At 45.9% G+C, this 11,580-nt stretch overlaps 1 protein-coding gene across 1 annotated transcript in view; it reads left to right on the top strand.

Annotated features, from left to right (window-relative positions):
- Positions 1-11,145, top strand: part of LOC113809365 (uncharacterized) — a 16,574-nt gene extending 5,429 nt beyond the window's left edge. Inside the window, exons 2-10 of the mRNA XM_070131300.1 lie at positions 4,759-4,908; positions 5,494-5,607; positions 6,202-6,367; positions 6,736-6,941; positions 7,369-7,579; positions 7,675-7,795; positions 8,754-8,921; positions 9,371-9,531; positions 10,890-11,145. Coding sequence (XP_069987401.1) covers positions 4,759-4,908; positions 5,494-5,607; positions 6,202-6,367; positions 6,736-6,941; positions 7,369-7,579; positions 7,675-7,795; positions 8,754-8,921; positions 9,371-9,529 — 1,295 coding nt within the window. The 3' untranslated portion in view covers positions 9,530-9,531; positions 10,890-11,145. The remainder of the gene's footprint in view (positions 1-4,758; positions 4,909-5,493; positions 5,608-6,201; positions 6,368-6,735; positions 6,942-7,368; positions 7,580-7,674; positions 7,796-8,753; positions 8,922-9,370; positions 9,532-10,889) is intronic.
- Positions 11,146-11,580: the final 435 nt, after the last annotated feature.

Raw genomic sequence — 11,580 nt, 5'->3', positions numbered from 1 at the left:
ATTTCGTTTATTTTCTTTTATCTTTTATTTCGTTTATTTTCTTTCATCTTTTATTTCGTTTATTTTCTTTTATCTTTCCTTTCATCTTTTTTTTTCTTTCTTTTTTTAACTGTTTACGTAATTTCTTTAATTGTTTTATTTGTTCTTCCTGTTATTTTTCATCGTTACAGCAGCGTAGAACAGAATTGAACATTAGAATCATATAGAGATGAAATATAGAATGTGATAATAACAACTCAACTCTTGATAATATTGTTTTATCCACCATTATTGCATCATTACCATAATTAATTCCATTCTTTTCCACTCCAAAGTGTATCTTCAGTATTTTAGTTTATTATGTCATGTTTCTTACGCTGCACGTGGGTGTTTTTATTTCTTGTTTTCTTGAACGATAATAATTTTTTTATCGAAATAAATTCGTATTATCTCGTTAATTACAGGTCTTCGGTCTTGTTCTCTCCACCAAACTGAAAATTGGTGAAAAAAAGCTTTCTTCTCCACGTTGGTTGGTTGGTTGGTTAGTAAGGTTACACGGAAAGTTACTGACGGATGGTGATGACATTTTCAATTGTTGTCCAAGGGTTAGAGGTTAGAAGGGAATGGATTGTGGTGGTGAGATGGCGCTGTGTGGATGGAAGATGTTGTAGAAAAAGGTTCATCCCTGGAGGTTCCGCGTTAAAAATGGATTCACTACGATTTTTTTTCTTAGCTGATTGTTTTTTAAAAGTCATTTTTTCGAAATTGGATTTTTTTCTATTGGTAGGTGATCTACGCTCTCAAATTGATTTATATTTTTGTTCTTACTACTGTATTCATTCTGTCATTAAGAGGCTGCCTGGTCAAAGTACACTGCGAACCACCCGGAAGGAGCTGCGAAAGATAAGGCCGAATCGAGAATGGATAGATTAAACAGATGAAAAAAATTACGGAATGAATAAGATTCATTAATAAAATAGATTAGATATACATATATCATATACCAGATCGAGTAAGGCTCATTAATAAAATAGATTAGATATACATATACCATATACAGACTGAGTAAGGCTCATTAATAAAATAGATTAGATATGCATATACCATATACAGACTGAGTAAGGTTCATTAATAAAATAGATTAAATATACATATACCATAGTCCAGATACGAGAAACAAAACAAAATCGAGTAATGACACGAGGAAAATGAGGCGACACGAAAAAGACCGAAAACCCCGCCCGCTCTCGCCTCTTTCCGCCCCTCGGAATCCCTTTGTTCCAGCCGCTCCATCGACGCCGCGCGCGAGAGATACGAGGAGGCTCATCGGACGTTTCGTCTGTTCCTCTCCCGACGGGTGTGGGGGGGGGGATAGGGGGCGGAGGAGGAGATGGGGGAAAGAGGGGAATAGGAGGAGGTTGGGGGAGATGAAGAGGGGAAGAGGAGGAGGTGGGTGGGAGGAGAGGGAGGGGAGGGGGGGGGGGAGAAGAAGAGGTGGAGGTGGTGGAGAGGAAGAGGAAAAGGCAGAGGGGGGGGGAGAGGAAGAGGCTGAGGTGGTGGAGAAGAAGAGGAGGAGGTGGGAGAGAGGAAGAGACTGAGGTGGGGGAGAGGAAGAGGAAAAGGCTGAGGTGGGGGAGAGGAAGGGGAGATGGGGGAGAGTATGAGAAGTAGATGGAGGGAAAAGGAAGAGAAGTGAGGGTAAAAGAAGGTTGGGAAGGGGGAGGAGGAAGAGAGAGAGAGGTGTGGGGGGCGACACAAAGACAAAGAGAGTGTCGGGAGATAAGGGAGAGAGAGTTGGTCACGTGATTACAGTTTCTAAGGAGTTTATCTGAACGAGGGAGGCGGAGACGGAGCTCCCAGCATCTCGCGATAAGGGTGGAGGGGGGGGGGCGCTCGTTATCTTTCTTTGTCTTTATATCTAGTTCTCTCTCTATCTATCTATCTCTCACTCACTTACTTCAGGTGCTGTCACACTAGCACTTTTTCCGTCAATTTTTTGACAACTTTCTGAAATTTTGTCCATTTTTGAGCGAATTGTCGATTTTTCAGACAGACGATAATGATCGTTTCCGTCTGAAAACCTTTCCGTCAACTCTATCAGCCAAGCATAGTTGGCTATATTCGAGAATGTTTGTATTCATGTGAAATAAATTGTCAAAAAATTGACGGTAAAAGTGCTAGTGTGACAGCGCCTTTACTCACTCTCTCCCTCTCTCCCTCCTTCGTTCTTCCTCCTTCCTCCTTCCCTCCCTCCAAGGTTTACCCTCCTTTTCCTTCCCTGTTTATTTCTTATTCCCCAATTTTCCTCCTTTTCCTTCCCTGTTTATTTCATATTCCCCATTTTCCCTCCTGTTCCTTCCCTGTTTATTTCTTATTCCCCAATCTTCCTCCTGTTCCTTCCCTGTTTATTTCTTATTCCCCAATTTTCCTCCTTTTCCTTCCGTTTATTTCGCATTCCCCATTTTCCCTCCTTTTCCTTCCCTGTTTATTTCTTATTCCCCATTTTCTCCCGTTGATCAGTCCAGAGACCGAAACATGCAATCCTCATTTCCTTTGGCCACACATTGCCTTGTCGTCGGTTTGAATATAGGCCTACATGTCTTTCGTGGAATTTGTGATTTGTACGATTTTCTCTACTTACACATTCCTTGTCTTATACTTACACATTACTTGATTCTATTCAAGTGAAAAAAAATGAAGCGGAATCCAGCGGGTTTTTTTTTTTTTTTTTTTTTTTATGGGACCATAGAAAACGGAGGGCGAAAGGTACGAAAAATGATGTTTTGTTCACTCGGTTTTGAAACTGGTTCTACGAAAGTGCGATTTTTTTCTTTATTGGTCTTCTCTTCTACAGAATTCGGAGAGAGAGGGACGAGGTTGGGAGGAGAGAGAGGAAAAATTAAAGAGAAAGAGAGAGAGGAAAGGGAGGGGCGAAATTAATATTTTCCGAATGAAATGCCATTAATGGGGTATTAATCACTCTCCCTCCCGTCCCTCTCACTCTCACTCTCTCTCTCTCTCTCTCTCTCTCTCTCTCTCTCTCTCTCTCTCTCTCTCTCTCTCTCTCTCTTTCTCTCTCTCTCTCTCTCTCTCTCTCTCTCTCTCTCTCTCTCTCTCTCTCTCTCTCTCTCTCTCTCTCGTTCGCTCCACTTGCTTTCATTCGTTCTTTTTTCACTTCCCATCTTGCTTTTTGTGCCTCTTCATCTCTCTGTCTCTATCTATCTATCTGTCTATTTATCTCTCTCTCTTCCAAGATGGTGAAAAGGGACACCAAGAAAAACGCGGAAATGAAGACAATCTCTTAAACAGAATCTACTCAGTTTCATGTAAGACGAGTGTGTGCTTTCTCGCAATGTTTTTTTTTCTCTCTTCTTCTCTTTCTTCTTCTTCTTTTTCTTCTTCTTCGTGACGTTTTATTATGAAATAAGGAATAGGAAGTAAATGTACGAGCTCTATTGCTTAGAGCGGTGGTTCTCTTTTTAGAGTCACGACCCCTCTAAAAATCTGATGGAGGCTATGGATCCGGTCCCCTACCCCTTGAAATATTCATATAAACACCAAATGCAGGATAAACTACTTTTAGATACTGAGGTTTGATTGTCTCGTACACTATTGGACTTTCAAGTAAACAATTTTTAAAAATCTTGTTTTATGAAAGATTGAATAATGCATTACCGCATTCATATGAATAAACAACCTCACCAATGGGGGCTCGAACCCTCACTGTTGCAATCATGCAATTGCAAGGCGAATGTTCTACCACTGAGCTGCGCGATTCCCTAAAAGGAGTGTGCAACTAGAAGCTAACTTTCATAGACATTACCTATGAAAGCTAGCTCTCAGTTGCACACTTTTTAGTGGGTCTAGCACCTCAGTGGCAGAGCATTCACCTTGCAATTATCTGCTTGTAACATCGAGGGTTCGAGTCCCCATCCGTGAGGTTATTTATCCATCCTGTTTTATGCAAAAAAGTAAACTTAATTTTCATTCGCGGACCCCTGGAAACCCATTCATGGACCCCAGGATAAGAACTCTTAATTTAGAGATTTAGGCTTGATAGATGATGTAAGGAGACTGGTTGATTGACAGATAAATGGATAGATTTACTTATTTGTTTGTTTGTATGTTCCTGCATTCGTAAAATGTCAAGAGATAGATTTACTACCTTCCAATTCTCGCTTTGCCTCTCCCTTTCCCTCTTCCTTCTTCCACCTTCTCACACCCACCTTCTCCCTTTTCCTCTCTTCCATAATCTGCTTCTCCTGTCCCCCTCGCCTTCCCCCTTCTCCCTTCCTCTCCCTCTTTATCTTCCCTCCCTCCACCTCCCCTTTCTATCACCCTCTCCGTCCCCCAAACCATTCCATCTTTCGCTCCCCTCACCGCTCTCCCTCTTTCTATCCTCCCCTTCCCTCCCACTTCCTCTACTTCGCTCGCCCCCCACCCACATCTTCCCCTTCCCCATCCTCCCATCCTCCTCTTTCCCCCTCCCCCATCCACCCTTTGCCCCCTCCCCCTCGCTCGCCCCTCTCCCTCATCCTTCCCCATCCTTCCCTTCCAACCCTCCTCTCTCCTCCCCTTTCCTCCCTTTCATCCCCTTTCCTCACCTTTCCTCACCTTCCTTCCCCCATCCTCACCTTCCCTCCTCTTACTCTCCTTCACTCGCCCCCTCCCCTGTCCTCCCCCATCCTCCCCCGTCCCTCCCTTCCACCCCTCCTCCCCTTCCCCCCTCGCTCGCCCCCCTCCCCTACCCCCATCCTAACCGCCCACTCTTCGTTCCAGGAATCTCACCCATCCAGTACAACCCCGACGCCGCCCCCGATGAGAGCCTCGTCTTCCGCCACTATGACGCCCAGCAGGAGGTCTTGGGGCGGACCATGGAGGAGTGGCTGAGGTTCTCCGTGGCGTACTGGCACTCGTTCCGCGGCACAGGTAAGGGGGGGGGGGGCAGGAGGAGGAGGAGGAGGAGGAGGGACGGGGGGATGAGGGGTTGGGGTTGATGAATGGAGGAAAGGTCGGATGTTGTGGTGTTATGGGTGGGGTTTTGATTGGTTGGTTGTTGGGGTTTTGTGTATCTCTATTTTTTTTTTTTTATTATTGTTATTATTTTTTATTGTTATTTTTCCCCCCATGCATAATCTTGTTTCGTAGCATATTTGCCTTGTTGTAATTCTATTCGTCCTGTTTCTCACCTTGTCTCAGCTCATATTCATACATAGCCCGTCACTCGACCCCATTTTACCCCATCTTGCCCTGTCCCCCAACCCCATCTTACCCCAGCCTCCTAAGTTTCTCACCTCATCTCACTCCATCTTACCTCATCTTCCACTGTCTCTCACCATCTTACTCTGCTTCTCACCCTTATCTCACCCTCTCTCACTCCCCCTCATCACTGCTTGTTTCTCAACCTCACCCCATTATTTCACCTCATCCCAACCCTTCCTAACCTACTAAATGACCTTGTTTCACTCCATCTCACTCACTCACCCAATCTGACCCCTTGCCCTCGCCCCGCAGGCAGCGACCCGTTCGGCGCCGGTACCATCAGGAGGCCCTGGGACGACGGCACCGAATCGCTGGAGAATGCCAAGCGGCGTCTTCGGGCGGCCTTCGAGTTCTTCTCCAAACTCGGTGCGTGGGGGATGGTCGTGGTTAATGCTATAATCATTGTCATTATGACTATTACCATAAAATAGTTATGATCATTGTTATTATTGCTGTTGTTGTTGCTATTGCTTTATTACTATTTTCCTTTTCTGGTCTATGGAACACTTCGCTATGTAAAGGTGCATCGGTAATTTTCATGAGAAAAGGTGTTACATCATTGTAGAAATTACTGACGGGGGTGTACAAATTTGATGAAAAACACAACATACAGTGTGGAACTATGTAAATCGTAATCCTTTGTCAGCCTAAAATCATGACAAAAATTTAACCACGGCACAGCTGCTCACTTTTTAAAAAGGTAAAGATGTAAAACTCCCCAACAACCCGGAACTATGCCTAAACAGATGCACACTCAGTGGCCCCTTTCGCTCCCCAAAGGTACTCAATGACCCCTCTTCCTCCATAAAGACCACCCATAGCCTCTCTTCCTCCCCAAAGGCACGCCGAGGCCCCCTCTCCCTCCTCAAACATAATCTGCAATCCCTCTCACTCCCCAAAGGGCACTCCGCGACCCCCTCCCTCCCCAGAAGCAGTCCGTGACCCTCTCCCTCCCCAAAGGCAACAAGTACTGGACCTTCCACGACCGCGACCTGGCTCCCGAAGGCGCCACGATCGCGGAGACCAACGCCAACCTGGACCAGCTGGTTGAACTGGCGGCCGAGTTGCAGAAGAAGACGGGCGTGAAGCTGCTGTGGGCGACGTGCAATCTCTTCGCCCATCCCAGGTGAGGCGGAGGGGGTCCGTGGGCGGGTGATAGGAGGAAGATTTATTTTATTTTATTGTTATTATTATCATTGTTGTTGTTTTTTATATTAGTTGTTCTGGGTCGAGGTTTGGATGTTACGCAATAGGCGACAGGGTTGTTTACTTTATTTATTTATTACTTTCGTTTCCCTTTTTCAACATCCATATTTAGAATTATTAGAATTATAAGATGCGGTCAAGAGCTTGTCTGAATCAAAGGGTCATTGTATTTCAATCCATTTACTAACCAGCACCATTGTATTTATTCAAAAACGCATTCTCAAATCAGCAAACATAAAAGGAAAAAAAAAGAGATCGAAAAGAAACCAACAGGATGATTCGCCTCAGGTACATGCACGGCGCCGCCACCAGCTGCGACGCCCACGTGACGGCCTACGCGGGCGCCCAGGTCAAGAAGGGGCTGGAGGTCGCCCACAGACTCGGGGCGGAGAACTTCGTGTTCTGGGGCGGCCGCGAGGGGTACCTCTCCCTGCTCAACACCGACGTCAAGGCGGACCTGGACCACCTCGCCGCCTTCTTCAGGATGGTCATCGGTAGGGGGCGGGAGGTTCATTTTAGATGTTTTTTTTTTATGGTGTGATTAATTTTATCTTTGTAGGTCTACTTTTTTCTTATTTCTATATGAAGAGTGATGATTTTGATCGTTATGTCTACCTTTTTTTTGTATTGAGAGATGATTTTGATATTTGAGATGGGATCAAATGATCCACCACCACCAACACCAACACCACCACCAACACCACCACCAACACTAACACTAACACCACCAACACCAACACCAACACCCCCACCGCCACCCCCACCACCACCACCACCCCCACCACCACCAACACCAACACCAGCAACACTAACACCACTAACACCACCAACACTAACACCAACACCAACACCCCCACCGCCACCCCCACCACCACCACTCACCACCAAACTCACACGCCCTTCTCCCTCCTTCTCCCTCAGTCTACAAGGAGAAGATCGGCTTCAAGGGCCAGCTCCTGATCGAGCCCAAGGCCAAGGAGCCCACCCGCCACCAGTACGACTACGACGCCCAGACGGTCATGTCCTTCCTGCACCAGTACGGCCTCACGCAGCACTTCAAGCTCAACATCGAGCCCAACCACACCACGCTGGCCGGCCACCCGCACGAGCACGACGTCGTCTTCGCGTCGGCGTGAGTGGGAGTATTTTTTAGTCATGTTTTCTTTTGCTTTCTCTTTTTAATCTTTCATATATTTTCTTTTCATTTTCTTTATTCTTCGACCGCAGGTACGGCATGCTGGGAAGTATCGACGCCAACACAGGCTCGCCGGACCTGGGATGGGACACCGATCAGTTCCCGATGGACGTCCGTAACTGCTCTGTTATCATGAAAACGGTCGTGGAACAGGTGGGCGGAGCTTGCCGTTGTTTAGCCCTTCGTGTAATGTTTATTTTTGGATCGTTTATTTCCAGGTGAGGTTATGTGTTGAGTGGGGGTTTGTTTCCGGGTGAGGTTGATGTTGGATTGATTTTTTTCTCATTATCGGTATCCTTTTTGTTTGTTTTGGTTTATTTTTTTCGGAGAGTCGAGTTTATGTTTTTCTCATCACTTCCTGGGATTTTAATTCTCTTTGTGTTAGATACAAACTTCAAACTTCATAACTGGAGGGAAGTAATGTCGTAAACGATGCTTTATAGTATAATAAACGTCGTGATTTCTGTTTCGGGAAAATCCTCAAAACCAGATGATGTCGCGCAACACGGTCTCTCATTCTGGCAACAGTTGCGCGACAGTTTCGACCCTTTGGATACACGTCTCTGGATTGATATATTTCTAAGGCTAAGTCGCTGGACACCAAGAGAGTACGAGAAGGTGACTTAGGAGCTTGGGTATGTCGAAGCTGATCAGTTATGAGAACGATAACCTGAATATTTCCCTTCTTGTGACCCCCCCCCCCTCAAAAACATATACCAAATATGGACAAGTACAATTCGACTGACCTTTTTTAAATATGATCAACCACTTCGACTGAGTTTTATATTTCTTTAATCAGAAACATAATCCAGCAAATTCTACTGACAGATTTTTTTCATAAATCAGAAATATAATCAAGCATATCCTATCGACAGATTTTCATTCACTCTCCTTTTTAAAACAAAAGTAGCTTGCGCACACCCCTCTTGACCCCCGCCCCTCTTGACCCCCGTCCCTCCTGACCCCCGCCCCTCTTGACCCCCGCCCCTCTTGACCCCCGCCCCTCTTGACCCTCGCCCCTCTTGACCCCCGCCCCTCTTGACCCCCGTCCCTCCTGACCCCCGTCCCTCTTGACCCCCGCCCCTCTTGACCCCGCCCTCGCTCGTTCCAGGGCGGCCTCGCACCGGGCGGCCTCAACTTCGACGCCAAAGTCCGCCGCGAGTCGACCGAACTCCGCGACCTGTTCATCGCCCACGCCGCCGCCATGGACACCTTCGCCAGGGGCTTGAAGAACGCCGCCAGGATCATTTCCGACGGAGTCATGAGGAAGTCGCTCATGGTAAGGGGTGTAAGGGGGAATGGGTAGTGGCCTCCTCCCTTCTTTTAGTCCTTTCTTTCTTCCTTCCTTCCTTTCTCCCTCCCTCACTCCCTCACTCCCTCACTCCCTCCTTCTCTCATTTTCTCCCTTTTTCCTTCCTTCCTTCGTTTCTGCCTTTCCTCCTTCCTTCTTTCCCGTCTCACCCATTCTCTCCCTCCATTTTTCCCTTTTTTCCAGTCTCTCCCTCCTTTTTAACCTTTCACCCATTTTCTCCCTCCAATTTTCCCTTCTCAACCATTCACTCCCTCCATTTTCCCTTCTCCATTCTCTCCATCTCTCCCTTTCTCCCCTTTTCCTCCCACCCTTTATCCCTTTTTCCTTCCTCCCTCCCTCTATCCTTCCTTCCCTTCTCACCCATTTTCTCCCTTCCTTTTTCCCCTTCTCACCCATTCTCCCCCTCCCTCCCTCAGGCCAGATACGCCTCGTGGAACTCTGGCGTGGGCGCTCGCATCGCCGCCGGGGAGGCGTCGCTGGAGGAGTGCGAGAAGGTCATCCTCGAGCGCGGGGATCCCAAGCCTTCGTCGGGACACCAGGAACACTTCGAGGCCATGTTGAACCACTATATCTAAAGGTGGGTTGGGGGTTGGGAGAGGGGGAGGAGGGTGGGGTTGGGGGAGGGGGAGGAGGGTGGGGGTTGGGAGAGGGGGAGGAGGGTGGGGGTTGGGGGGTTGGGAGAGGGGAAGGAGGGTGGGAGTTGGAGGAGGAGGGTTGGGAGAAGGGAAGGAGGGTGGGGGTTGGGAGAGGGGGAGGAGGGTGGGGGTTGGGAGAGGGGGAGAAGAGTCGGGGGTTATGGGAGAGAGGGTGACTTCAGGAATACTCCGGGGCCATGTTGAACCACTATATCTAAAGGTGGGTTGGGGGTTTGGAGAGGAAGGAAACGAGGAGGGTTGGGGATAGGGGTGAGGGGGAGGATTGGGGGATGGGGAGGATCAGGGGATGGGGAGAGGGGAAGAGGATGGGGGGATGGGGAGAGGGGAAAAGGGTTAGGGTATTTATGATCTAGAAGTGGAACGTGATTTTTTTATATTCCATTTATTAATTTTGATATTTGAGTTTCAATATTCGAGAAAAGAAGATTTTTGTTTGAATCTTATTTTAAGTAATTACAAAAATATCCTTTACTTTGTACTCTACAAAATGCAATATATATATGTGATGTGGGTGTGGGTGTGTGAGTGTGTGGGTGGAGGGTTGGGAGGAACACGGGGAGAGGGTTGAGTGTGGGGGATTGGGTGGAGGACTGTGATTGGGGGAGGGAAGTATAGGGGAGGAGGCTTAGGTGTCAAGGCGTTAGACTTAATGCTTAGTATTTTAAACAAATAAATTTGCTAGACATCGAAGGTCACATAGCATTATGGTAAAGTACTGAGACGAAAGGGGCAAAATCTCTTAAGTTTCAAGGGTCGTATGGCACTGTAAGATAGTGTGGTAGTGAAGGTTTTAGGGTTGAGGTTAAGGTTGGGTTCAGGTCTGGGTCCTGAGAGAGAGGGAGAGAGGGGGGGAGAGACAGAAAGAGAGAGAGAGAGAGAGAGAGGGAGGGAGGGAGGGAGGGAGAGAGAGAGAGAGAGGAGGGAAACAGAAAGAAAGAGGGATAGAATAAGGAGGGAGACAGAAAGAAAGAAAGAGAGAGAGAGGAAGGAGACAGAAAAGAAAGAGAGAGAGAATAACAGAGATAGAGAAGGGGTGATGTGGACGGAGGATGTTGGTGATGTGATCGTGGTTTGATGTGTAAGAATGTGAAGGTGTAAGCGTAGTTGGGTACGAAAGGTGAAACAGATTTTGATATATGAGAAGAATGCGATGCGATGTGATGGATGTTTTAAAGGTCGAGATAATAATTTACTCTCTTAGATAACTATCAATATTTTTTTAACTCATCACTGAATGGTTTCCAAATGTAACATCTTTGCAATTTCTTCCCTTTAACAGATGGCGAATGAAGTACATGGCAAAGGAGAAGGGAGAAAAAAAATAATAAAACAGCTTTTTAAAACAGTTCAAAGTTCTTCTGGGTTCATCCTTACCAGTTAAGAGCTTCAGTCAAAATAAAAGCAAGAAAATGAAGTCACAGGAGAATCACTGCCATAAATTTACAAAATGTGAAATGCAGTTTGTATGAATTATTTTTCAGGAATTTAGTGTTCTTGTATAAATATGTTTTAAAAAAATAAACAACAGAGAGGTTGGTTTATTTTCATTTTTGTTCTTTGATATGAGATTTTTTTCTTTTACTTTTTGTGATGACTATACATGAATAATTTGTATATTTTTTACACTGAAATTCACAATGGTTATCGGTTTCAACACTGAAATCCGATTGAATCGCGTAATATAGTTTAATAGAAAACCTACATTAATACATTTTCAAGGAAGAGTGACAGGAATTTATAGAAAGCGAAAGCAAGGGAAGATGAAGAAATGGAAAGATACAGTTAAGCCAATAAGATCAATCAAAATGTATATCATACAATAGAAACTGCAGATACACAAACCTAAAGTATTCTTACATAATACAAGGTAATGTTCTCTATATACACATGGAAATGATATTATCCCATATCTAATCGCTTTCAGGATGGTGCTGGCAAAGGATTTTTTGTCTCGTCTATCTATCTATGCA

The sequence above is a fragment of the Penaeus vannamei genome, chromosome 16, assembly GCF_042767895.1.
Source record: "Penaeus vannamei isolate JL-2024 chromosome 16, ASM4276789v1, whole genome shotgun sequence".
NCBI lineage: Eukaryota > Metazoa > Arthropoda > Malacostraca > Decapoda > Penaeidae > Penaeus > Penaeus vannamei.
This window is presented reverse-complemented; position numbering and strand designations above follow the sequence as displayed.